At 52.6% G+C, this 26936-nt stretch overlaps 2 protein-coding genes and 1 non-coding gene across 15 annotated transcripts in view; 1 reads left to right on the top strand and 2 right to left on the bottom strand.

The window, feature by feature from the left end:
* Positions 1-220: 220 nt before the first annotated feature.
* Positions 221-25217, bottom strand: CHD3 (chromodomain helicase DNA binding protein 3). 12 transcript variants are annotated; one of them, XM_032498695.1, is made up of 40 exons: positions 24929-25217; positions 20257-20369; positions 19604-19774; positions 19233-19357; positions 17761-18044; positions 17400-17530; positions 17095-17245; positions 16743-16936; positions 16188-16421; positions 15791-15994; positions 15055-15266; positions 14202-14333; positions 13717-13816; positions 13114-13305; positions 12739-12939; positions 12251-12388; positions 11863-11984; positions 11534-11707; positions 11259-11400; positions 10908-11039; positions 10170-10287; positions 9821-9945; positions 9409-9640; positions 8955-9121; positions 8298-8475; positions 7787-7852; positions 7233-7318; positions 6950-7083; positions 6256-6400; positions 5911-6073; positions 5685-5806; positions 5446-5581; positions 5231-5332; positions 4910-5041; positions 4413-4521; positions 4089-4221; positions 3543-3784; positions 2355-2518; positions 1984-2110; positions 221-1493 (listed from the first exon to the last, which is right to left on the bottom strand). In XM_032498695.1, the coding sequence occupies exons 1-40, from the start codon at positions 25200-25202 to the stop codon at positions 1253-1255; spliced, it is 6348 nt and encodes a 2115-aa protein (XP_032354586.1). In that variant the 5' UTR covers positions 25203-25217; the 3' UTR covers positions 221-1252. The 12 variants fall into 12 exon arrangements, with proteins under 12 accessions (XP_032354586.1, XP_032354592.1, XP_032354587.1 ...); XM_032498701.1 differs by having other exon boundaries at positions 3589-3784; XM_032498696.1 differs by having other exon boundaries at positions 4910-5038.
* Positions 6678-6817, bottom strand: LOC116656904. Its single transcript, XR_004311911.1, has one exon.
* NAA38 (N-alpha-acetyltransferase 38, NatC auxiliary subunit) overlaps positions 24701-26936 on the top strand; it is a 21513-nt gene continuing 19277 nt past the window's right edge. The window contains exons 1-2 of one of the 2 annotated variants that reach the window (XM_032498711.1): positions 24701-24850; positions 26661-26747. The gene's annotated coding sequence lies outside the window, so the exon portion shown is untranslated. The remainder of the gene's footprint in view (positions 24851-26660; positions 26748-26936) is intronic. The other variant, XM_032498712.1, reaches the window with a different exon arrangement.

The following is a 26936-nucleotide window of genomic DNA, read 5'->3' as shown; positions in this document are numbered from 1 at the left end:
ATGCTGAGCTCATCACACTGGGGTTAGGGTTGGAAAAAGAGCCTCAGAGTTTTAGTTGATGACCCAAAAAATAAAAACGAGAAAAAGGAAAAGTCACAAGATTTAAAACAAGAGTGAGAGAGAAATGGCTAGTAGGAAATGGCAGGAAGCAACACCCTTCCTTCCCTTAGCCCTCCCCCCAACCAAAGAACTCCCCCACTCAAAAATAACAGAGCACACAGAAAGGAAAGTATAATTTATATGTACAACCAATAAACCTGATACAGAAGAGGGGACTGGGACAGACCCAGGAGTGGGTGTGAAGAGACGGGGAGAGGGGCAGCAAGAAAGTGAAGGGGAGCGAAGAGGAAGTGGGGGGTTCGCCATGCAAACTGCCACTCTCCCCAGCCCCTCCTGGGGAGGAGGATGTGCCCATGTCTCCCCAGCCTGCCCTCCACTATTTTGCTCTGGTCCCAAAGGCAAGGTAGTCCCCTGACTAGGCCCCCTGCCTGACCCACTCAAGTTTAGTCCATATCCAGGTCTTCAGGAGGGAGGGTACAAGTCCTCTGAGAACCTGAGCCCCAAAACTGGGGGATCATCCAACATCTGGCCCATTGTGTTCTTTGCCATCCTTTCTAGGTTACCTGAGTCCCTAGGACAGATTGGGGAGCTCCTCTTTGGCTTAAGGGAGTATCACCCAAATATTACTCTCTTGTAGGAGTGGTCCTTGGTCCCTAGGGAGGAGGGAAGATTCCCAACACAAGATGCCGGTACACAGGAGGTAACTGAGCCAGTGAACGGCGCCTTTATTCTGAGGCTGAACAGCAATGGACTCCCTCCCTTGCAACTGCTCCACCCTCCATTTGGGGGGAGGTAGGGAAAGGAAACATGCAGCTGCCCCTCCTCTTCCCTTCCACCCTCCCAGGGCTCATTGTCACCCCTCTCTAAAGTCCCCCTCCTCTCTTCAAAGCTCTTTTCCCCACCAAAGTCCCTAAAGGCCAGGCAAGGCTAACCCCCCACTTCTGCAGGAGATGGAGCTTATATTGCAGGAATAAAAACTGGGGAGGCTCCACCTCCTTTCTCCCCACAACTATTATTGGGAAGCTGTGTATGTTTGGCAGTGGGGGAAAAAGGTACTTGGAAGACCCTGCTAACCACCTCCCACCCAGGCCTCTTCTCACCAGCACAATCATCAAAGCGCGGTGGGAATGGTGCAAGGGTTGGAGGACAAAGGGCCCTTCTTGAAGAGAGTTGTAGAGAGGCAAAGGGTCTCCTAGCCCAGTGACGGCCCAAGGGGTGGGGAAGGCGGAGGATTGGCAGCAGGCCCCAGAGCCTGAGCTGGGGGTCGGCCTCGGGAACGGGGCCTGGGTGAAGGGCAGGCCTGGGATCCGGTCAGTCGTCTATACAGATCACCTCCCCGGCTCGGGGCTCCTTCCGATCCAGCCCGTCTGACACCAGTGCCCCCACCATTTCCTTCTCCTTCTTCACCAGCACTGGAGGGCCGTTGGTGGCGGCTGTTTGGGAAGTGGGTAAGGAAGGGTCAGTCCCTATTTCACTCCCCATCATTGATCGCTTCCTGACCACAGTGTACGTTCTTCCTTCTAGGTCACCTCATGCCACTTCCACTTTTCTAGGGTAGGGATGGGGCAACCAGGGCAGACCCCTCTCCCTGAGATTCCCCATCATATGCATGATGGAACACAAGTTGCAACTTTAAACCCCCTCTCTGATTTCATATTCTTTTTCCCTGAAGTAACCCAGACAGAGGAGGCTTGGGTAAGAGATGCCAAGGCACAGAACCACTAAAAATCTGGATGAAGTTTCTGACGATGGGAAAGGAAGAGAAGAAAGAGATGGAAAACACAAAGCCCGAAACCACTCCGTTCCATAAAACACTTTCCAAGGAAATGAGATGGGCTAGACGAGTAAAAGGGTAGCTGAGCAGGGATGAAGCTTGGAAAAGGAGGAGTGCAAGAAGTGGGAGGCAGGAAGTCACCAGCTGACCTGTGATGAAGGACCCTGCAGGCATCTGGCTGTAATTGGCGCCTGCGGCGGCCAGGGCCCCTACGGGTGCGGCGCTGAAGGCCGCCCCGTACCCCGGAGGTGTAGCGTATGGACCCGGGGGGAAGGCCTGGAAGAGAGAGCGAGCCCAAGTTAGAGGGTCCACAGTCTGAGAGGAAAGAAGCTGTAGGGGAGGCATCATGGGCCAAACTCCAGAACTACTGAGGGGTATCATACAGGCAGGGAGGCTCAAGGCTGATGAGTGTGTTAGAGCAAGTTGTTTTTCTACATTGTAAAGGACTCTGAAGGAAGTGTTTATATGTGTGCAGGAGGAGTACCAACAGGGAAAATGAGTCAGGGGGAAAGAGGGTTACCGGTGTGGGGTGAGGCTCCGTGCCCTTGCTGGCCAGCCGGCTGAGGATGCTGCGCTCGGACATCTGAAGGCGGGCTGCGATGGGGGGTATTCGGGACAGCGTGGCTGGCAGGCGGGTCACGTCCGCCTTCATGTCGCTCAGCAACTCCTCCAGCTGGTTCAGAACTGGGGCCCGGGCCACGGAGAAAGAAGGGCAAGAGAAAGACAGGGAAAGGGAGAGATGGAGCCAGGAAAAGAGACGAGGAATCAGATGGACAGATATAGTCAGAGAAGGAGAGAGGACACAGATGTCAAAGAATCAGAGACCAAGAAAATGACAGAAGTAGACAGAAAAAGAGCGACTCACAGAAAAAGAAAAAGAGTCAAGTAAAGAGGCAGATAGACCAGATCACCAGAGGGGACATATAGAGAGAAAGGAAAGGAGGGGACACGGGAGGACATTGGAAGACATGGGGGCGGGGAGTTGTCAGAACATCCCATACTGGAAGAGTTAGGTTTTGGGGTTGGGGATGATGGGGAGGAAACAGTCAGGAGGTGTGGGAGGTGGTAAGTGGTATCAAAGATTTAAGGAATCAAGGTTTTAATATGTAAGGGGGGAGGGAGGTTAGAAGGTCAGTATTACAGATTCAAAGAATTAAAACAGGAATCAAAGGGGCCAGGAGTCAGTTACTACATCAGACAGGATTAGATGTTAGAGGGCTTTGGAACTTTATCTATTATTCTCAGGGTAAGAGGGTTTGGGAAGAAGGGTTGAAGGTCAAAGGGAAGTTTCAAGGGGAAGGGTCAGAGGGTGGGATGGTGGTAGTTTCTGCCTTGGTGGGTGAATGAGATGTGAGGAATGTGATTTGTGGGATTGGGGGTAAGGACTTCTGTGGACTGTACAAAGGCCAAAGCCCCAGAGAGGGTGCTATGAGCAGTACGGCAGGTGTGTGGGTCAGTGAAGAAGTTCTGCCCTGTGGAGGGAACGTGGCACAGTCTCATGGAGGCTGGCGGGGAAGGTCCTTCTATTAGGCACTGATGTGAATGCTATTAGGCATGGATGAAGGCTGGCTGCAGAATGCCCAGAGGCTAAAAACCAAGTGGGTGCAAAGTGGGTTGGGGTGAGGTTAGAGGTCAGAGGGGGATGGTTCAGAGGGGAAAGGGGTCAGAGGGGTGGGAAGATTTTGAGGGGTGCGGGGTGAAGACTTACGCAGCGTTGTGGGCCCTCCCCCGCGCGGGGCCACCGCGGCCCTTACCCTTGTGCAGGACGGCGTTGGCCGGCTTGTTCCCCGCCAGCGACTCCTTGGAGAGGTGCTGGTGGCTCTCGGCCAGGCACTCGGCCTCGGCGAAGCGGGCGTGGAGGGCCATGGCGGGGTGCGCCGGCTCCTGTGATAGGTTCAGGTAGGCCGCCCGCCGCAGCTGCTCCTCAATCACCAGCGCCTGCTCCAGGAGCTGAGGGCATGGGGAGGGAGTGAGTGCAGGGAGCTGTCAGCAGTGAGCAGGAGGATTGGGACTGGAGACCTATGCTGCCCTTGCCGCTGGCCCAGAGCACCCCAGCTCCATACCAATACTGACTGCGACCCCAACATCCACCCTGATCCAGCCCACAGTCCCAAACATAAGGTGACACTCTGGTCTTGGCCTCAAGTGTTGCCTCAACCCTCAAAGTGTTAACCTTGCCTACGTTCCAACCAGGTCTGGTCCACTTCTGACCAAGCCCCTCTTCACCACTATTCCTTTCCTCCTTCATCCTCACCTTGAATCTCCGGGCCAGGAACTTATTTTTCATCTCCAGAAAGTTCCCTTTATTAGCTTCAGTTTTAAAAGGCTCATTGATGATGGCAAACTGAGCATCGTTCTGGATGTCCTGCCACCGTGCATAGCCATGGCTGCCAATGAAGGAACGGGCTCATCAAGGAATTTAACAGGGCTAGGCTATGAATGTGTTTTCCCTTTGGCCTGATCCCCCACAAAGTGTGGCACTACGCCCCCATCCCCATGTGTGGACTCATCTTTTCTGCAGTCCCCCTCTCTCCAGGTAGAGAACACTTTTTTTCCTTGCATTTGTATCAAAGGATACAGGACAATCCCAGCCAGAAGCCAATAGTCATGTCTTCGGTGCCAGATCTCATTGAGTTTTCCAGAAGAAATAGCTGCCCGTTCCTCATTCTGCCATAGTGTATGAAGCTCTGAAAAGAGGACACAGACAGATGAGGCATCAGGAGACTGCAAACCACACCCAGCCTGACAGGCAGGTGTAGAGGAGGGGATCCTGAACAGTGGGAGAGGACTAAGGGTTCTTTAAGAGAAACAGCACAAGGTTAGGTGAGGGATTAGGAATAAAACTAGTTGCAAACAAGGTTCAAGTTAGGATTAAGAATACAGGTAGGATTAAAGGCAGCTCTGGAGTTAGGAGTACACTTAAGGAGAACTAAGGGCAAGGATCAGAGACAGTACGCACCATGTCACTGGCAGTTACTCAGAAAGGGAGCAGGAGGCCTCAGGCCAAATGAGAAACCCCACGAGGATGAGCAAACCCCAGTGAGGAGCAAGGGGCAGTGAGAAACCTCCCCCCACCTGTGAAGCCACCATCGGCAATATTGAACATGAACCGCGGCTTCTCTGCCTTCTCTTCACGTCGCCCGTTGGATCGTGGCTCATCTCTGGGAGGCCCAGGTCGAAGCTCCCGGTCCCCTTTTACGTCTTCTGCTATGGCAGATGGGGCAGAGCTCACACCTCAGGAGACAGTCTCCTCCCAGATCCCGCGACTACTCTCTGTACTGTACTGGCCCTTGAAAAGGCTACCCACCCAAGATACAGGCATTTGGTTCCCCAGACTCCACCTCCCCTGATTCCCTCAGGGACCCAGGTGTCCGGTCCAGTCCTTCCACCCATTACCTCTCTTGCCCAAATCCCCTGTCTCCCCCTCCGGCCTCTCCCTGTGTTCCTGTCCATCCAACGGCTTCTCCTCCCCCCTCTCTCCTGGCGTCGACTCTGTGGCTGTGGGAGGGGGTAGGGGACAAGAAGGGAGGATGTCACCCTCATCCCCTGACCCTCAAAGAGGGAACTCCCAAATTCTCAGCCCCCCATCACTCCAAAGGCCATTCACCCACCTGACTTCTCTCTGTCCCCCCGGTACCCAGGTTCAGTCTCCATCTCTCCAGGTACCCCTGGTACCTCATCCTCTAGAGGAATCTTCCTTGGTTCCAGCCGCTCCCCAAGGGATGGGGCTGGGCTAGGAGTATCAGACTAGAAGAGGACAATGGAGTCAGGCTGAACTGGAGGACTCCCAGGACCTGCCTCCAAGACCTTGCCACTCCCTCCCCTCAGGGGGAGCCAGGTAGCCACACACCTCTGTCTCCATTTTCTCCCCAACTTTGCTATTCTTCTCTGGCTTCTCCTCTTGGTTTTCTGCTTCATCCTTCTCCAGAGGTGTCCTTATGCCATCTCCTTTATCACTTGGAGCTGGAGTAGCTGCAAGGTTAAGGCAGAGTGAAGGCAGAAACTCCAACTTCAATCCCTCTGTATCTAATGGACACTGGTCCCCTCTGTCTCTCCCACCATCCCAAGCTGATTACCAGGTTTAGAGGTGCAAGGACTGTTCGCAGCAGAAGCCTCCGGAGTGGTGGGAGACGTTTTGGTAGGAGAGGAGGCTCTGGAGGAGCGCTTAGAGTCAGCACTGGGGTCAGGCATCAGCTCTGGCATAGACCAGCGCCCATTGATATGCTCAAATTCCTGTACCTAAAGGGTGCGGGGGAGTTGCAGGGACAGTGATCAGCTCCAGGCACTGGACTCACAACAAGTTCCAGTCCCTTCTGCTTTATCTCGCACCAGTCTGCATCTGGAATTTAGGCATGCAAGGCAAAGAAGGCACAGGGCCTACGCAGCCAGCCTGACCCTTCGGGTGAGGAGAAGACTGATACCTTCTTCTTGACGAGAGACATGACTCCAATGCGGGTCAACACTTGCTGGCGACTCAGTCCCTCTCGAGGGACCCCATCAGCAAAAGTTTCAGAGCCGTCTGCCCCGGGCTCACAGAGATGGCGCATGAACAGAGACACATAGGCCCTAAGGAGCATGGGGGTGGGAGACGGGTTAGGAGAGCCTTAGAGGGGCACAGGGCAATGCAGGGGTATAGAGATTAGAGAACCCAAAACTCCTGGGCACCTCCAGAGCTCCTTCATGGGCCTCTTAATCTCACTGTTACCAGCCCTCCACACCCTAACCCCCCACTGCCCCTCCTCTTGAATTTCCACGGTCTCCTTAGCCTCGGTACTTCACTCTTAGGCACCATCAGTCAGCTCTTCATCCTTTCCACCAGCTCCCCTGCCAGGTTACTGTGGCCAAATGTGAGGCAAGGACAACACAGGCGAGACTCCTGTCTTAACCGCCTCTCCTGTGCGGAAGGGAGCCTAGCCTCTCTGCTCTAGGCTCATGTGAGGGGAGGTGGGGCAGGCTTAGCCCACCTCCCAGGAAACTGAGCCGGCAGATGTGGTCTGGCAGGGAGTATGGTGATCAGTTGAGTAAGGTCACATCATATGGTGGCCAAGAGAAAGAAAGTAACACCCAAAGCTCTTACCCTTCCATCCAGCTCAGCCCTGGATCACCCACACTCACTTGAACTCTTTTTCAGTCTTGCCCCTCAGATCCCGCACCAGCCACTGGGTGGTGAAGGCGTCCTGCGGTGGCATGCCCCAGCGCATGACAGCGTTGAGGAAGGCCTTCCGCTGACGGGTGTTGAATCCCAACACCTGAAGACAGCAAGGAGGGAGTGAGAGATGAACGTCCAGGATCTTATTTCTTGGTCCCATCTACCGTCAGTGACCCAGCCTCAATTTCCAGTCCCCTGGCCTTCATTCTTTCCTCAGGGATCCCTCAGGTGCCTGGGCCCAGCTCTCACCTCAATGTTGCCCCCAACTCGAGCCAGCAGTGGAGGCAGGGGCTTATCCTTTTCATTCCGGAGCTGCCTCTTTGACTGTCGACGCCCTGGGTGGGGAGATGGTGGCCCTGGTTAGCAGATCCACCACCTCCTCTACCCTGTCTTTCCTAGCACCCCATTCCCACAAGACACAGAACACAGGCAAGCCGGTGTCAGGTTGGTGGCACCTGGAATCTTCTTCCCAGCACATTCAGAACTACTGATCCAGTAGGTTCAAAAGATTCAAGCCATACTAAAAAGTCAGTAGCAACTATTCCATATAAGCAACATTACAGGCAGGGGTGTGAATGATGTATCTTTCTTGATTTTTCATCTAGGTATCTAAGACTGCATGGTTATATACTCCATATTTTAACAGTGGCAAGGTTATGAATATTTCTTCTTTTTTGCTTGCCTGCATTCTTTACTTTTTCTACAGAAAAAAGCATTTATTTGTCTAAGAACAGTGGACTTAAAAGACAACGGGAAGTGAAATGGGAAGAGGTGTGGGAGAATGTCAGGAAAACAGATGTCACCTTCAGGACGCTCATCAAAGTCTTCATCCTCCTCCTCTGATCCCACTGAGTATTCTGACTGGTTATCTGTGTGGAGAAAGGGCTCAGTAGTCAGTGATGGCTCCCTGGATAAGCCCATCCTGGGGCCTTTCCACCTGGCTGCCTCCCCTCAGACTTTGGACACACTTTTGCTCTGGCCTTGGCCCTCCTAGGGCTGCTGGATGACTGCCTGTAGGCTGACTCTGGGCCACGTATCCTGAACTATGTCCAATCACCACTCGCCTCCTGATCCCTGCATAATGCACTCTAAGGACCCCTGGGTGCCCACTGAACCCTCTGCAACCGCTAGATAGCTTAGATCGCCTGCAAACCCACCTGGCCTCTGAGTAGCTCCAAGTGACCCGTCCCAACTCATTTCCACTCAGTAGGGAAGGCCCTGACCTCTTTTTACCTTCAATGCCCCCAGCCTCCCAGCCCCTTCGCCGCACTCTCCACTCCGCTTCTCCATTCCTGCATCGGGGGCAGTCCTCACCTTGGTCCTCCTGAGCCGCGTCGTTGTAGTTAACCTGCTTGCGGACCCGCTTGCCCTTGCCGAGGTTCCGAGCCAGGTCTTCCTGCTGCTGCTCATAGTGGTGTCGGAGCAGCTTCTCCCAGTAGTCAGGGTCCACGTTCTCCTCCTGCTTGATGATCTCTCGTTCAATTTCTTCAATCTGAAGGACAGCAGAACGAATGCTGGTAGCCTTCCCCTTCCCCCTGTCCTTGCACAGCAACAAAATCCCTGCTCTTCTGCCTCAGCCCAGCCTGTGGTCTCACTGCCCCCAGACCTCTTCACTCTCCCAAAGTCCTCTGGACACGGCACCCTTTCCTTATCTCTTACCTGCAATATGCTTCTCCTCCTTGTTATTTCCCTCTTTCCCAAACCTCTCCTCTAGGGCCCTCTGAGTATCTCCCACTCTGTCTCAGAGGGCACCCCTCTGAGTTTATTGCTGCATCCTAAGTTTTCTTCAAAGTCCAGTCTCACCCTTTAGAGCAAGAAGTTGAGGTCCACTACTGCTCTTTGCTGGGCACTGGGGTAAGAGGTCAGACAAAAAAACGAACGAAAAGGGATCCTCTGACTTCAACGTCCTGTAAAGGACACTGCCCTTCAGAGATGACTGGGATGGACAACATCTGGCCCCAAGCCTCTCACCTTGTCTTCTTCCCGCACCACATACTGGGCCACCTTGAAGGAGCTGAGATACTCGTTCATGTTCTGCACATCAGTGTCCTCAGTTGCATCCTGGTTCCGGTCCAACAGCCGAGCAATGGCCTCATTGTCATAGTGAATCACACTGCTGTCCTCCTCCTTGTTCTCCCCTGGTGGAGCCGGGGAACAAGACGGGACTCTGAGTTCAGAGTCAGTGGAAAGGTCAAAGGAAAGCCTTCTCCTCTGCTTCCTTTTCAGAGGAGCTCTTGAGGAGAAGGCCCTTTCCCTGGGCGTCTATATAGAGATTTGTTGTTTTCAACCTTACAGGTTGAAAGCAGGAGAAGCCAACCTTCCTCCTAGGATGGCAGAGAGAAGATTTTCTTCGGGGAGTTTCAGAAAAGAAGTGCTCACAGACAGCAGAGACCTGCTTTCAGGGAGTTGCAGAAAAGGCTCTCACCCTCATTTTCATCCTTAAATAGCTCCTCGGTGCCAAATTTGAGGATGTCATCCAGCTCCTGCTTGGACATGGAACCCGCCTTGGAGCCCAGCCCGGGCCGTACCACCAGGTGTGTCAGCATCATCTTTCTTTTGGCCACCTGCGTGATTCGCTCTTCCACTGATGCGCGAGTCACAAACCGGTAAATCATCACTTTGTTGGCCTGGCCAATCCGATGAGCACGGCTGAAGGCCTGTACAGGCCAGATAAAGTGGGGATGGGCCAGGGAAGTGGCAGGGGAGACACCCCCTACATGCTCTGGAAAGGAGGCTGGCAAGGAAGGGTCTTCTACCCATCAAAAGGTTTACTTCTGACCCCAGAACAGACACCCACGACTCCTTGTTAAAAGGGGCTCCAGGAGGCAAGTTCTCACCTGGATATCATTATGGGGGTTCCAGTCAGAATCAAAGATGATAACAGTGTCGGCAGTGGCCAGATTGATGCCCAGACCCCCCGCTCGGGTGGACAGGAGAAAGCAGAATTGTTGGGCCCCAGGAGCTAGAAGGCAACGAGTAAGAGATCAGGCTTTTCTTGTACCCAGCAGTTCTGTCCACCTGCTCCTAGATGTTCCCTAACTATAAACAATGTTCCCTGACTGTCCCCAGCTCAAAAGCCCAAGTGTCTAATATCCCACCAGGCCAGCCCTCTCCCATCCCAGGGACCTAGGCACAGGTTTCTTGGGCCTCCCACACCCAGCAGAGACCAAGGCATGCCCCCCTCACCATTGAAGCGATCGATGGCCTCCTGCCTCAGGGCACCGGTGATGCCCCCATCGATGCGCTCGTACTTGTAGCCTTCGTAGTCTAAGAAGTCCTCTAGCAGGTCTAGCATTTTGGTCATCTAGAGCAAGAGAAGAGGAAGGAGTCTAGAATGACGAGGCAGTGGGATGCACTCTGTCTGTTCTCTTTACTCTCCTTCGGTCCAAATCCTCACACCATACCCCTGACCTGCCATATGCTCCTCTGGAGTGGCTTCCTCCACCCCCAGCTCCTCCTCATTCCACGTTTTTGTTATTCTCTCTTGATTCAAGATCATTTCTCCTAAGCAGAGGTTCTCCTCTGACACCTATGACAAGGTTTCAGGGAATACTATGAACCCCCTGAAAATCTGCACAATATTATCTAATTCTGTGTACAGTTTTCTGGAGAGCAGACCCCACAGTTTTCACCAGATTTCCAAAAAGTCTGAGCTCTCCTCTCCTCCCCAATAAGGTTAAGAAACAGTACCAACCCTAGAGACCTCCTTCAGGAGACATATGGCTCCCCCTCCCCCCCTTTGGCTTAAAAGAAGACTACAACTTCCAACAGCCTTAATTAAGAATAGGGATCAGAGGCCAAGATGAACTTAGCTATACAAGAAACTCTTAAGGGTATGATCACCTAACCTCTCATCCCATAGCAACCACAGGAATGAAGTAAGGGATTATCTGATGGTGAGAAAGAGCTGTAGGGATGGGTCACCTGCGAGAAGATGAGCACTCTGTGTCCTTGCTCCTTCAGCTTCCGCAGCATCTTCTGCAGCAGCATGAGCTTCCCAGATGCCTTAATAAGTGCCCCACCCTCATAAGCCCCACTGGGAAGTTTTGGGGACTCCTGAAAAGAAGGGAAGAAAAAGGAGGAGAGAGTCAGGAAACTTGACCTCACATTCTGACCATGCCCAGAAAGTGGAAGCCCAAATCTAGGCTCCACACCTTTTCAATTCCTACTCCTCTCAGAAATAGTCTCTGGCTTCCCAACCCAGCTCCAACCCTGTGCTCAACTGGTCCCATTTTCAGAGCCAGGCATTTAACAGCCCCGAGCTTTCATATCTACCATAGCAGCCACAGGAAAGAGGTATGGATGGTTGCAGCACTTCTTAAGATCCATCATGATGTTAAGCAGTGACACTTGGTTCCCACCGCCTCGTGAATTCAAGGCCTCAAAATTTCGGGTCAGGATATACTTGTAGTATTTCCTAAAGACCAGGGTAGGAGCACAGAAGAGATACAATAAAGGAAGCAATTATGATGTTGCACTTGGTCACCAACTCTTGGAAAGCTGCCACCAAATCCTCAACCCTGGTCCGGGTAACCCGCCTTGCGTCTCACTTCTGCATGGGACTCAGCTCCACGCGAACAATGAGCTCTGTCTTGGCTGGCATGTTCTTAAAGACATCAGCCTTGAGCCTCCGCAGCATATGTGGCCCCAGCAAGTCATGAAGTTTCTTAATCTGGTCTTCTTTGGATATGTCAGCAAACTCCTCCAGGAAGCCCTCCAGGTTGCTAGTAGCCAGAAAGAGATAATGAAATGAACAGGGGTCAGGTTTTTTGCCCGTGATCTTGGGCTCTGTTCTTCACTTGGGATGAATCCTCTGCCCACTCATCTTCTCAGCCCCTCCTCCTCTCCTCTCTGCAGACTACCCTACTGAGTCACTTACTTAAACCTCTCTGGGGTGAGGAAGTTCAGCAGATGGAAGAGCTCCTCCAGATTATTCTGCAATGGAGTCCCTGTCAGCAGCAACTTATGATCTATCTTGTAGCCATTGAGGACCCTGAAAAACTAGAAAATGGGGCAAGGAAAGGCAGGAGAAAGGGCCCATCAGTGGCAAGTGGCTGGCCCACAGAATGAAACTTTTCCTGCCTCCAGCTCCTATTTCTTTCAGAATCAGAGGCCCTCAAATCCCTCGTCCTCTCCCTATTCCAACCTGGACTTGTCCCCAGACTTATTCCCAGGCATCCTGCCTTCTGGACTGCAGGAAGCCCCCAGAAAGTTACTTTTTAGGACTAGGATTAAGTAGGAGTCTGAGGGCTGGGTATCTCACTCACCTTGGACTGGTTGTTCTTGAGCCGATGGGCCTCATCCACCACGAGACAGGCCCAGCGGATGGAGCCAAGTGCTGCCTGATCAATGGTTATCAGCTCATACGACGTCAGGAGAACATGGAACTTCACCTGTGCCTCCCTCTGCCAATACAACCATCATCCATTTGGCTGCCACTCAACATCCAAGCATCTAGACCTCCACCCCCATTCTCCTACTGAGACTCCTAAAGGGAGCCAGGTGTCCTCCAACTTTGACTCCATGCGGGGACTACTGAACATGGCCCCCAAACTTCCACATGTCCAGTACAAACAGATCCATGTATGCCCCTGGGAGTACCTGCTACCCCTCCAGGACTGGAGTGCAGAGGTGTGAGGGAAGGCGGAGGAAGGGAGGGAGAAAGCTGAGTGGGGGTAAAGGAATTGAAATCCTGATTGGGTCAATGAAATGACAGACCTGAGGACTTCAGAGGATATGAGGTAGAGGGCTTTACCTTCATTTTAAAAGCTTTCTTGCCACCTTTGATGGCGTTGTCTTCAAAGGAAAACTCATTCTCACGAATGATGGCCCGGCTGTCCTTGTCACCCGTGTATGTCACCACATAGAACTTGGGTGCCCACATTTGGAACTCTCGCTCCCAGTTAATGATGGTAGAGAGTGGGGCACTCACCAGGAAAGGACCCTTTGTGTGGCCCTGGGAGTCAAAGAGGGGACCGACCATTAGTCTAGGCTCGTAGTTGTACACCCCAGTCCTCTGCCTGCCACCACCTCCCCCCAATCCTCTGCCCCCACCTTCTACTCCCACCTTCCCCAGTCCAGGCTAGGCCTCAGCCTGGCTGTCCCCCTCAGGGACCCTAGAATCCAGCACCTCCTTATAGAGCGAGTAGAGGAAGACGATGGTTTGTATGGTCTTGCCCAGCCCCATCTCATCAGCCAGAATGGTGTCAGTGCCCTGGGCCCACGAGAAGCGTAGCCAGTTCAACCCTTCCAGCTGATACATGTGCAGTGTGCCTCCAGTGGCTGTGATAAACCGCGGCTGAGTCTCATATTTCACTGTAGGCTGTAGAGTCAAGAAGTCAGAAAGCTCAAGAGAACCATCAGCTGCTCCTCTGGTCGTGCTCTCCTCCCTCCCCACTCCCTGGCACTGTTATCAAGTGGGATTACAATTCCCTCTCCTATGGCCCGAGCTTATGAAAGTTCTAGTCAGAAGTGCCTCCCCATCATTCCTTAAAACCATACCCAGCAGCCCCATGAGGAAGGAAACTGGTGAAGAGCCCTGTGTGCTGCTACCTCCAGCAGCTCTCTCACTCTCATGCCAAAATTCCTAGTACTCTTAGGGCAAGGCTGAACACTAAAGAGCCACTGTTCAAAGAGACTGTTGAAACTCTGGGAAGTTCTGTCAGAAGCCCCCAGGAAATCTTCAATCTCCACAGCTCCAGAAATGAGAGAAAGGCCAAGTGAGAGGACTTACATCATTAGTAGGAGAACTGGGAGGCCCATCACCCTGCAGCTCCTTCTTCTTCTTCTTATACTTGCGAGGCTGGGCAGGGTCCTCGCCCATAATTAGTTCTCTGGGAAAAGAGTGGGTCTGAGTCAGACCCGTTCCATGGGGCCCTTCCTAGTCTGAACCCATTCCAGACCCACCTCCCACTTTTCATAACCTAGATTTTCTCACATTTCCTTTCTCCCAGGTTCTTTACCCTCACCTCTTGGATTTTGCCTCTAGAGCAAACCCTCCCTACTCCTGAGCATCCTCTTTCCAGTAATTCAGGCTGGATCTTATTTCTCTTCCTTACACTGCCTCTTGATCAACCCACCCCAACAACCCAGCCTGGGCTCCCACTGCCCTAAACTCTAGATCAGGTTTGTCCCTACTGCACCTCATTTAATGCTGGAGATTTAGCTTTCATGCCCCCATCCTCATAACCCCTCTAACCCATGACCTGGCTCCCTCACCGATGTCTCCAGTAGCTTTGCTTATGGTCTTCATATTCAGGGATGTTCATTTCATCTTCCTCCCATGTGGACTGGTCATATGGCAAGTCCCTCCATTTCACTAGATAGTGGTAATTCCCCTTTTTATCCACACTGTGGGGCGGGAAGTCAAGAGGAGAAAAATAATGTGTCCCAAGTAGAAAAAAGTCATGATAAATACTATTATCAGCAAACATGCAGAATGTATCACCTAATCCTCAATGGTGGGCCACTGAAAGGGAGTTTAGAATGGCTCAAGTACTACCCTAGCTTTTCCAGGATGGTTTCCTAAAAATCAACTATCACAAAACATCCCTGGCTTTAATATCGTTTGTTCATCCAATCAGTATTTCCTAGCATCTACTACAGGCCAGGCACAATTCCAGGCACAGTGGATTCATCAGTGAACTAAACAGACAAATGACCTATTTTCATGGAGCTCACATTCTACTGGTATAGGCAGCAATGAAATAGAAAAATAAAAATATAGTATAACATTAGGCAGTAATAAGTACTCTGAAGAAAGAAGCACTAGAAACACTGGTCTGTATGAATCATGTTTTTCATGTTTTGCTTTGCTTACACCCAGATCCCCAGACTCATCTGTCAGTTCTTAAGCTGTTAGAGATTAGAGGAAGCAAAGACAAAGGAGTCAGTGCCAGGCTGGACTTTCCTCCCAGTTGCTCTCATCTTCAGAGAGGAAACAGAGCCAGAAGGGCTGAGGCAGGAATTACCCAGTTACATTAATTATCTGGTTAATCAACAAATATTAACATGGGGCCAACAAGAACAGTGGCATAAACCAGGAAGGCCTTCCCATGGACCAAGGACTCACCTGTGGTTGATGATCCGGTGGACAGTCATCCACTCCGGCTTGATGCCGAAACGATAGTACTTCTCCTCCATCTCGGCGTAGTGCGGGTCCTTCACCTTACGCTTGTCACTCTTCCCATCATCCTCACCTGAGCCATAGTCCAGGGGCGGGGGCTCATCCATGTCATTCTTCCGTTGGTAGTTTCGGTACATTACCAAGTGGAAGATTTCCAGCTGATGGAGCACAGAGGAGGGGGGAAGAGGTAGTCCCAACATCCCAAGAAGACAAAAGGAGACAGGGAAGAGGCCGGCAAGGGAACAGCATGGGAAAGCGAACCCAGAAAGAGGTGAATGAGAGACACAGTAAGATACAGCCAAAGTGGGAGAATGAATAACATGCAACAGAACAGAGTCAGAGACAGGGCCTGGGTGGGGAGGTAACAAGCAAAAGGAGAAAGGGAATAGGGTTATCAAGATAGAGGATATCGGTAAAACATGGTTAAGATGGATGATGAAAGAGATGGAGTTAAGGAAGGCTACATCATACCTAAGGGAAGGAATCTAATAAGAATGAGAGCAAGAAGACTGAAGACCAAGAGGACCAAGTATGGAAACTAAGGAAGTTGGCAGATGTGAGGACCAGAGGCCTAAAATGAGGGAAAGCAAAGGGGATGGTACACGAGAGAAGAGCAGTGTGAGAGAGAGAGAGAATAGCAGCAAATGGGGTCACAGGATGGGGGAAGGAGGGGCCCTTGTACCTGAAGCTCCTTGGCCCAGGAGCAGTGCCAGTAGGACAGTCCTACCCACTTGACAAAAAACTCTCGCTCAGATCTGCCTTGAAGAGGGCGTGGGGGTGGGGCATCTGGATTCCCATCTGCCTGTTGGGGGGCTGGCACTGCCACGGGTGGCTCCCCCCACCGCCAGTGCAGGATCTTCTGCACACGCCCTTTCAGCACAGGGCACTTCAGGATGCACACACACAAAGAAAAGAAAAAGAGGCAGAGAGAGCCCATGGTTAGAGTAGGAGGATAGGGGTTCCAGCAAGGAATCAAAGGTACAGGGGGGAGGACAGAAAGAAAGAGCTGGACCTTTGGGCCCCAGAGATGGAGAAGGAGTTGGAGCTGACAGTAAACCCTGAGGGATGGGTACACTCACTGTGCATCGGGGACACAGCCATTCACCGTTGGGGATGTCAGGCAGGGGTGGGTTTAGACAGTGAATGTGGTAGGAGGAGATGCAGGCGTCACAGCACAGGAGCTCCCCGCCATCCTTGCACACACGGCAGTACTCCATGTGATCATCTTCTTCCTCCTTCTCCCCTTCCTCCTCTCCCTCCTCTTCATAATCTTCCTCCTCCTCCTTGGCCTCCCACTGTACCCCCTCCTTCTCCTGTGAGGCCAAGGACAGACACAGAGACAGACAAAAGAAAGGCGGTAAGAAGACTGGAAGACAGAGGCGATGACAGGACAGCTAGATCCTAGAAGTACAGAGGAGACTTGGGGGACAAAGGGACAGGACGGCTCAGTTTCCAAAAAGGTTGATTTGGCGGGGCAGATGGTTGGGGGAGAGGAACAAATTAGGATCCAGGACACTTGAACATCTGTTACTGAGAAGCTCAGACATCTGGGGGTGGTGAGAGGATAAGTGAAACCGAGGAGGAAAGAGATGGGTGGGTCCCTGGGGGCCGTAAGAGGTGGCACCAGTACTCACACAGTGAGGGCAGCTCCATTTGCCCTCAGGAGCCCGGTCAAGCTCAGGGTCAAGGCAGACGAGGTGGTAGGCACGAGGGCAGGTGTCACACAGAATAATTTCCCCGCCCTGCTGGCACACCTCACAGTAATCCTGGTGATCCGTCTCGTAGCCATCAACCTCCTCCTCCCCGGCCACTGCAGGACAGCCCAGGACTGTCATGTACCCCAGTGGAGGCAAAGGGAATAGAGGAGACAGGGATGGGGAAGGGAGAGAAAGAGGAGGGTTGAATAAAGAAGTCAAAACTGAAAATAAGGACAACGAAGGAATGAGAGGAAGGCTGACAGGATCACACACAGCTGACACCCCTTACCCTTCTTCTTCTTCCTTCCCGGCCGGCCTCTCTTTAGTTTCTTGGTGCGGACAGGGCCATCAGGCCGGCCTGAGACACTGTGGACACTGCCACTGTCCAGGTCTGACTCCTCAGCCTCCGGTTCAGGGCCCTCGTCACTCTGCAAAACATACTGCCCATAGCCCCGTGGCTGTCAGGGAGGCCGACTGGATTCCACTCCCCTCCCCAGGCCTTGGGCTCCCACTCCAGCTGCCCTCATGGACCCTGTGTCTGGACCCCCAGCCCCTGACCCCCCAGGGGTTTAACGGATAGGGAAGACCACTCACCGAACCTCCCTTCTTCCTCTTGCCGCCCAGCAGCCCTAGTTTGATTTTCAGTGGTGCCATCTTCTTTCCCCGAAGCTTCTTACGTCCATCAGGCACTCGGGGGCTCTTACTCCGCCTCTTATGGCCTGGACCTGAATGAGGAGTGAGGGCAAAAAAGCTGAGGTCATGCCATCCCAGAATAATGGAGGCCACAGGGGCCTCTGGACCTCTCTGTGGACTATGGTCTCACTGAGACCCCCTTCCTGAAAAGCATTTCTTCTATAATAATCAGGGCTGAGAAGACAAGAGCTCTAAACTTTAATTTGAGAACATGCAGATTGGAGGGTGGAGTGACAGTTGCCGGAACTAGAGGGTTTCTTACCTTTGCCCTCTTTGGTTTTGGCTCTTCGGATGGGTAGGGGCTGGATATCAGCAGCAGGGGGTGGTGGAAGGGCGGGGGATCCGGAAGGTGCAATGGGGGTGGCCGACGAGACAGCAGCTGACACCTGCTCAGCTACAGCTGCGGCCGCTGCCGCTGCCGCCGCTGCCACGGCAGCTGCCGACCCCTTGAAGGGGTTGTTGGCGCTGAACTCTCTCCACTTGGCCCCAAGGATGGTCATCATCTTCGACATTGGGATCTTAGGATTCTTCTTAGCTATCAGGGGCCTGTAAATATAGAAGCAGGAGACTCGGACCCTTCACAGGTGGTCTGAGAATACTGCCACTTCCCCTTATCAGTTAAAGTCTACGTACAAGCTGAGATTCCTGGTGGTAAGAATATGTCCTAACGAGAATGACATCAATTTTTAAATAAATAAATAAAAAGTTTAAAAAAGAAAAAAAGTTAAAAAAAAGAAAAAGTACAAAATGAGAGATAAGAAAAACAAAATTTAAATGCATAGATAATTAAAAAGGATAAAATCAAAAGAACGTTAGTAAAAATGCCTTACTTTTGAAAACACTCCACAGCTTCTAAAACACTTCCACATACATAGTATCTTATTTTGTCCTCACACTACTACTAGGAGTTGCTGTGATTTCCTGCATTTTTATGAGTTCCACGGGCCCTGATGAAGGGTCCCATCAAGTGGAGTCTGATCGGCCAGACTAGTTCTGCTCCTGTGAGGACGTGGGTGACCCCAGTGCTGACAGAAGCACTATGTTTAGCAGGGAAGCTGTGAGACAACAGGACTAATAACAGCTCCCAGGGGCCAGGCACTGAGTGTGCTGGGCTTTCTATCCATTGTCCCATCAAATCCCCACAAGACCCTGTGGGGTACCTACTATGTGCCTATTTTACAGATGCAGAAACTGAAGATCAAAGAACTGAGTTGCCCAAGGTGACAGCAGGACCTGAACCTCAGCAGGCTGCCTCCAGAGCACTGAACTGCTCTGTTAAAGTGCCTGCTCCCCAAAGGCATCACTACTGTTCTCTATTTCAGGAGCCACTGAAGCTCAGGTCCTGCTGCCAGTGGTGCATCCTCCATTATTACTGCTATCTAAGAAAGAAACAGAGGACTTGACAACTGAGCAGAGGAACTGGGGAACACTGATGTTACCTCTCAGTTCCAGTCTACAGAGAAGTCAGGAAGGGGAAACTGGAACTGCTGGAACAGGGAGCGCCCCAGTCCTCACTATATACAGTTTTCTAACCTAGCAGTGGAACTGTGACCCCCAGTGAAGGGCTCCTGACTGGAGTCCAGGAATTCCCTGAAGTCACATGTGGAATTCTGTGTGTATGTGCTGTGAATTTCTCTGGAGAGCAGTTGTTTGGCTCATCAGATTCCAGAGGGGTCCAGGGCTTCTCCCAAATTAAAAGTGTCAGCTCACAAGGACTCCCCAGTCCTACTTCACCTCATGAATTGGCTAAAGGCTTTGTAGTTGGTGAGTGTGTGGTAATCTTCCTCAGAGAACACGTGCTCCACGTCCTCCAGGCCCCAGGTGAGAAGCAGAGTTGCTGATGACTTCTGTTCCACCTGCTGGGAGAGACCAGGCTTCAGTGAGGCAAGTGCTTCTCCAGCCCCAGTCCTGGGCCCCCCACGTGCCTCTCTACCCACCCAGCAGCCTCCCCTGGCTTTCTGCTTCCTGCTGCAATCCCAGCCCAATCCCCACTCCTCACAAACTACAGCCTCTTCCCTCAGCACCTGGCTTGGGGCTCTCCCTCCTTCCCTCCTCACGCCTGTCATTTATATTGATTTTGCCCCTCACTCCCTAATTATACTTACCTTTTGCCCCCCATCTCCCTCCCCTTTTTTCCGCCGCTTTGTCTTCTTTTCCTTTTTTTCTCGGTGCTTCCGTCTCCGTTTCCGACCTGGTCCGGTTCCATATTCGCTGCCTCCACTCTCTGACTTCTCCCTGTACTCGTCTCGCTCAGAGCCAAATTCCTCCTCGCTGTCCTAAGGGAGAGAAGTAAGAACATTTCTTCAGCCTTACCATGTGCCAGGAACCGTTCTTAGCACATAACATGTATGTGTCTCTTTCAATCTTCACAACAATCTTATGAGATAATAATTAATCTATTTTTATCTACTTTTTTGTAGATGAGGAAACTGAGGCACAGACAGCTAAATAAACTGCCGAAGAAGACAAAGGACTGCTGGGCTCTGAACTCATGCAGTCTACCTGCAGAGCCTGTGCTTTCACTGCTTTTCTGCTGCAAAGCAAGTCTTGCTGACAAATGGGCTCTTCACTAGGATGTACTGAGTGAAGTTTGGGTCCCAGATCCAGGAGATACAGGCCAGCAAGTGGGGGAGAGGTGGGTAGAGGGGGTCAGGCCTCCCTCACTTCAGGATCCCCCCTAGTATCCGGACCAGAGAGAATGTAGACTCTGGGAATGGGCCTCCAAGTCTTGCTGTAGAGATGAGTCCTTCACACTTACAAGCTTCTTGCGTTTTCGGGGTTTTCCTGGCTTGTTCTCCTTCTGCTTCTTGGGTCCTCGTTTTCTCTTCTTCACACCCAATGCAGAAGGAAGCAGCCGAATGTCATCCTTATCTTTGGAGCAGAGAGCACCAGAAAACCTCTAAGTTCCCAGTCTCTGTGGCCCCTTCCCCTCCTCATATCCTTGATACCCACTCTCTAGGAACTCCGGCATTAACTCTTACAAAACTTGCCTCCCTTCGCTGGATGCAAACAGAGTGTTTCGAGTACTCTGGGATGCTCCGGCTCTGAATGGGAGGTCAGGGGTCAGAAGGAAAGAGCAGCCAAACCACTCCCTTCTCTCCCCTCCTACTAACAAGGGACCAGGCTCTAGGCCATGGGCTCTGACTGTGGCAGGTCCTTTCAGTCGCCGCCAGGGCTCCTCCTGCCTTCCCCATCACTTAGCCAGCTGGCATTCTGCCCAGGAACTGGGGAAGCCATGCCCAGCTGCTGGCCTGGCCTGACCCCAGCACTTGGAGTGGGGAGACACAAGCTGGCAGCTCCCTAAGCCAGATGCTGAGAAGGCAGAGCCAAAGGTGGACACCTGGGTTCTCACACTAACACCCTGGGGCCCTGACATCCTTTTTGTGAGGAGGGAGCCCTCTGTTTATACTTCCTCAGATAATCACCAAGCCTCCTGTCACCCAACAGAGCCCTGGCGGAAAAGAAATTCTCAGCCAGTCATTTTCACTTTTTGCCCACAGGATCACAGTGTCTGGCTCCTTCATTACACCCTAACCCCATAGGAGAAGGTCTCCACAATTATCTAAACATTCCTCCTCGTTCCAAGTAGCCTGGAATCTGCCTTCAAATCTATTTCCACATCCTTGTTCCCTTTGAGAACTCAGGGGCCCTACCCTTTGTCCCCTGGTCCCACCTCTTGTCTCCATATTTAATCCCAGACATCCCGACCCGTTCACATACAAGCACTACGGGCGACCCAAACAAAGACATGGACACAGACACACCCCGCATATGCCTTCTCAAATGCACAAGTATCACAAAAACTCAGAAGCACAAATCCAGAGGACAGCCTGTACCTGCTTTCAGCAGGGCTAGGTCCCTGGCTTTCCCTCCAGACGTCCCTGTCAGAGAGGCCAGGGCTGCTTCTTCCTGGATGTCCCCCCACCCCATTCTCCATGACCTCTGCCAGTCTGTGGAAGCTTAGGGGGCAGAGAGTAACTCCACGAGGAGGAAGACACCGATGCCACACAGACTTGAGGCCCTGGTTGGCCTCCCTCCCCCAGCAAGCACTAGACTAACCAGCCAGACCTGTCTTGCTCAGGCAGAGGCAGCTGTGCAGGAGAGGAAAGCCTGGGCCTGGCCCAGTCCCTTGCTCTAGGATACATAATCCTTCCTCCCATAACAGCAAAGGGAAAATTAGCCACAATTAACACCGGAGGCCTCGGTTTCCATTGCCTCAGAATCCCAGCACCTCCTTCCTTCAACCCTACTTCTCATAGCTTCAGCATCCTGTGCCCTCTCCTGCAAGAAGACACTCTAGGATTGGGATGCGGGATTGGAGGGAGGTGCCTGTAGGCAGCCCCGGGTGTGAAAACAAAGTAGGGACTGTAACAGGAAGTCAGTAAAACGCCATGCCCCAGCAGCCAGCGCCCCCTAACCCCAGGGACTTCGGTTAATATGAACATGGAAACGGAGGCTGCTGGGGCAGTGGCAAGGGCAGGCCAACTGGCGAAGGATCAGGGAAATGGCCCCAGTCTCCACCAGCTGGCGGGTGGGACACAAGCCCTGGGACCTCGCAGCTAGTTAACTCCACTCCCCACCCCAGCAGGAGGTTTCCGAACTTGGGAAGCCGGCAGTGGTGCGGAGAGTCAAAGTAGATGGCTAGGAAAAGAAAGGGAGGGCAAGAAAGCAAATCTAAGTTCCAACCTCTGTCTCAGCAGCCACTCTATGCTGGCCTGGAGCCCAGACTCTCCCACATCCCGGCTCAGATCTCGGGAAGACAGCGAGGGAGGAGGGCGGCGAGGAGGGCGGGCGGAGCCTGGCGAGCCGGAGAAAGCAGGAGGAGCCTCGCGGAAAGCCTCGCCTCCCGCCCGCCCCTCTCTTCTTCTAATCTCACCATCAATCTCTCACACATATATTTATTTTTTCTCAAATTCCCCTCCCTCCCCCACAACGAACCACCATAATAGGTCTGCTGCACATGCGTATTGCATGCAGGGGGTGGGTTTGTATTTTCAGACCTTTTGCAAAGAAACTACCAGAATTTTCCGCACCACCCACAATCATTCCCCACCCCCACCGCCAAAGAATCACATCTATATATTATGTTATATTATTTCTCTAGACTTGCCAGAAGGGGGAGGGAGAAGAAACGAGTTTTTGGCTTCCTGCTCCCTTCCCCCATCAGCACGAGTGCTATTATTTTAAACGTTTAACAATGTAAGGAGACTGGAGAGGGGGGAAGGGATAAAATTGGTCTTGGGTAAGAATGTAAAACAAAATGGTGAGAATCAAAGCAGTCAGAATGAAAAACAATAGAAACCTCTAACACATATAAATTCATCTTCCAGAGAAAGACGAGGGAGGGCAGCCTGAACAAATTGCTTCAGAGGAGGGTTATTTTGCCCACACTTAGGCAGAAAGAAATAATGGGCAGACTAAAAATATTTTCGTAAAGTTTTACCTCAAAAAGTCATCTGAGGGGGTGTATCTGGGTCACTCGTTTGACTTGGAGGGCTGAAAGGGAGATAAAATTGCCCGGGGAGAGAGAGGAGGTGGGTTTTCATTTCAAATATAAAATTTTAGGAAACATTTGACGCTTTTTTCTCGGCTGCTTAGAAAGCAGAGGGGAAAGGGGAGAGAGTATTGACACAAAGACCCATCTCGACCTCAGATTCTTTCATGCGCCCCTTTCTCACAGACCCCAGTCCAGGATCAAATCCCCCCAAATACCACATTCCAAATTCGGAATCCACATAGGTGAGAGCTGCCAATCTCCCAACTTAACGCCACATCCTTTCTCTTTTTAGCACCACTGCTGTCTTCCAGGCACCCTCTTCCCCACAATTCTCTATTCCTTTTCCCCTCCTGCAAAATCAGTGGGCTCTCAGGGATAACTTTTAAAAAACTTTTCCCTTTTTCAGACAAGCGGGGGCAGGGAGAGGTGAACTTTATCCTGTGTCCAGCAGACACGCATCACTCCACCCCCCACCCCACCCCCGCCCCCAAGAAAGCACCCCACACTCCTTCCCTCAAAGGCTGTCTCAACGAGACAGGAACATTTGCCACATATGCCACACGGATCAGTATGACAGTTTTACAAAGAGCATGAGTGAGACCTTGTGAAGTTTGGTGCATTTGTGCTGCATGGCACCCAGAGGCCTTGGGGGTGTGAACACTCGAAAGATGCTCACTTACTCTACCCTAAAAAAGATGAGAAAAACGCCACTGGGAGGGTGACCAGAGTGGGGCCATAGCTGGGCCCCCGACGCGAGGCAGCGGTCTGGTCCCTCCGCCGCGGACGGAACTAGCCAGACAGCGCGGGTGACTTGTCACCCCAGGGGAGGGGTGCTGAGTGACGGTCAAGCTGCAGAACAGCTGGGTGGGCAGTTCACGCCCCCCAACGTGGTCAGGGTGTGGGTGGTTTCAGCGGGAGAGTGAGTGACAGTGAATGGCAGCCACGTGAGAGTCACAGCTGGGCAGCTCGGCCACCCCAGACTGACGGGGTCATGGGGGAGGGGGCGCACACAAAGAGCCCAGAGCAGAGGAGAGATAAAGGGGTTGGGGTTGGGGGCATCTGGTCTCCCAGACACTCCCCTCTCGCTCCCCAATCCTCAGTGACTGCTCTCCCTAGCACCAGCCGGGGAGAGGGGGCAGGAGCCAGTCTCATTCCAGGAAGTGGTCTGCGTGGAGTGTGGCCACCACCTGCCCCTAGTCGTCAGCCGCCCGCAAACATTCACACGACCCCTCCCCCAAGTGCCACCACACGCACCGGAGTTGGCTGAGGGGCACCTAAGTCCCCGCAGGTGGGGGGAGCCCGAGGGACACCGGCCCCCCGCCCCCCCACGCCCCGGCCTTCTCAACTCCTGACGGGGGGGTGAGGGCCGCGGTCCACTCCTCACGTGGAAACCCCGCTTCACCTCGGTCCAACCCCACTGGGGCCGAAGCCCCAGGGGCGCCCGCCCCTCCCCCCACGCGCCCCTCCCCCACGCCGCCGTCCGGCCGCCGGGGTCTCCGCGGTCCCTCGCTCGGCCAGGGAGGGGGCCCTGGCTTCGCCTCGGCCGTTTCCTGCCTACCCCCTCCCCGCCGAGGGTAAAAAAAAAATTCTCCTCCTCCTCCTCCCCCGAAAGCCGCGACCGAGTGGCCCGGTCCGCGCGCGCAGCTCGCGCCCAGCGCTCTCCAGCCCCGGCGGTAGCGGTGGCGGCGGCGGCGGCGGCGGCGGGGGAGGGGTGCGGCGGGGGAGGGGAGGAGGCCTGGCCCGGCGGCCGGCGCTGCCGCCGCCTGCCCGGACCGCTCGGACCGCCCGGACCGCCGCGGGGCGACGGGCCCGAGACGGCGCCCCGCGCCCGGATTCGCCTCGGCTCGGCCGCGCGGTGGGTGCCTCGCCCCCGCCCGGCCTCGCGCGCCCGCGGCTCCCGCTCGGGCTGAGGGGGAGTCGGGCGGCCGCTTACCTGGCGGCGGGGGTGGTGGCGGCGGGGGCAGTGGCGGCGGCGGCGGCGGCGGCGGCGGGAAGAGGTGGCAGCCAGGGGGGCTGTGGCGGTCGCGGCCCCGGTCGTGGCCCGGCCCGCGCCCGAGTACTCCCTCGTCGTCATCCTCCTCGTAGTCCTCGTCGGCCGCCTCCACCTCCTCCTCCTCCTCGTCGCCCTCTTCTTCCTCCTCTTCTTCCTCCTCCGACACCACCATCTCCTCCTCCTCCTCCTCCTCGTCCCTCAGAGGGGAAGCCATCCTGTGGCTCTGGCCCCCCCACCACCCCCCCACCCACCGCCCGCCCGCCTCCCCCACCGCTACCACCACCACCTCCTCCTCCTCCTCCTCCTCGGCGGCGGCGTCCTCCTCCTCCTCCTCCTCCTCCTCACCGCCTCCCCCAGCCCCCAAAACCCCCGGGCCACCCCCCTCCGAAACCCCCCCTCGGGGCCGCCGTTTGAGGAGGGGGGCCAAACCACCCCCAGAAATTTTTGGAAAAAAATTGAGGAGAGACTTTTTTTTCCTTCTCTCTTTCCTCCCGAGAGAACAAGAGAGGGGGATTAAAAAAATATATATGTATATATAAAAGTTTTCGACTTCTCTCTACCCCCCTCTCCGTTGCTTTAAATATATTTAAATTCTGAGGGGGGCGCTCAGAAATATTTCTCAGAGCTGAGGCACTAAGATGGCCGCCTGGAAATTATTTTTAAAACAACCCCCCCTCCAGCACCGCCACCCCCTCCATGAAGAAAGGGAGAGGGGGGAAAAATCCCCTTTTAAAACAAAATGGCTGGCTTAATATTTCATTTTTCACCCCCCCTCCATTCTCCTCCCTGTTACACCCCCATCTCCAAGCCTCTACCCAGAAACCCACAAATTTCTCCCTTTTTTCATAACTGATTAGTGCACAGATTAATAGAGATATTTTCCTTGTGTTGTACTGAGTGTGAGTGTGTGTGTGTGTGTCTGTGTGCGCGTTGGGGGGGCATGAAGGATTTCTGCATAAAACAAAAATGGCTGCTGTAACTAACTCCCCCCTTATAAAAAATATTTGGGGGGGGCATTAATCAGTACTCATGCTCAGTCTGACATCAGCATAAATTGTTAAAGGTTAACTAGTTAGATACTAGTCCAACTAGATTTAAATTTTTTTCTTTTCTTTACTAGTCTCTTCCTCCCCACCTCCCTTCTCTTAAAGAAAAGCTTTTTTTTTTTTTTTCTGAATACTTCAGAAGGGAGTGGTTTGATGTGAAGGTTTTTTTTTCCCCTTCAGGCATTGAAAAGGAAAAAGATGAAATATATGTTTATAGATAACTGTTTCTACATACCTCGTTGGAGTCAAAATGCATTTAATTGTATACATATCTTTTAGGTGAGAAGTGGTACTGGATTTTTTTTTTTCTTTCTTTAAAAAAGTGATAGAAATCCTAGTGACTTTTGGGGGAGAGATATGAATAGATACGATGATTGAGTTTTTTCAAAGGAGTCCATGTTTGATTCTCCCCTTTGCCCAGCCTTTTCAGTGATTTATAGTTGTTGTAAATTTTATCCTTACTCTTTTCTCCTTTACCTTGTCCTCCCCTCCCCCAATTACTTGAATATAAAATTCAGCTGACTTGGGAAATTAATTTAGGGGTAAATAGAATAGATTTTAAGAATAAAGGGAAAAGAGCTAAGTATGAAGGTTGTGAAAGTATTTTCTCTTTTCTCCCGTTTCAGTATATTTCCCTTGATCTCCAACGCTGACAAAGTGGAAGAAACTGAGGTACCATGAAAGAGAAAAGTAACTGGGACTGAGAAAAAGAGGTAGGGTCTTACACATGTGTTTTCCTCTGACTTTCTGACCCATGGTTTCCCATTGTACCCCAATGTTTATCTTAAAAGTGGTACCAGGAATCAGATGGAAGATTGAAAAGGAGTCCAAAAGTAGCTTTCTCATCTGGAGATTTGGTCAGAGAAGTCATAAAATAAAACTTCCCAGTTGAACAATGGAAG

Source organism: Camelus ferus, chromosome 16 (genome assembly GCF_009834535.1).
Source record: "Camelus ferus isolate YT-003-E chromosome 16, BCGSAC_Cfer_1.0, whole genome shotgun sequence".
Lineage (NCBI taxonomy): Eukaryota > Metazoa > Chordata > Mammalia > Artiodactyla > Camelidae > Camelus > Camelus ferus.
Note: the sequence above shows the minus strand (reverse complement) of the source record. Positions and strands in the feature narration are given on the sequence as shown.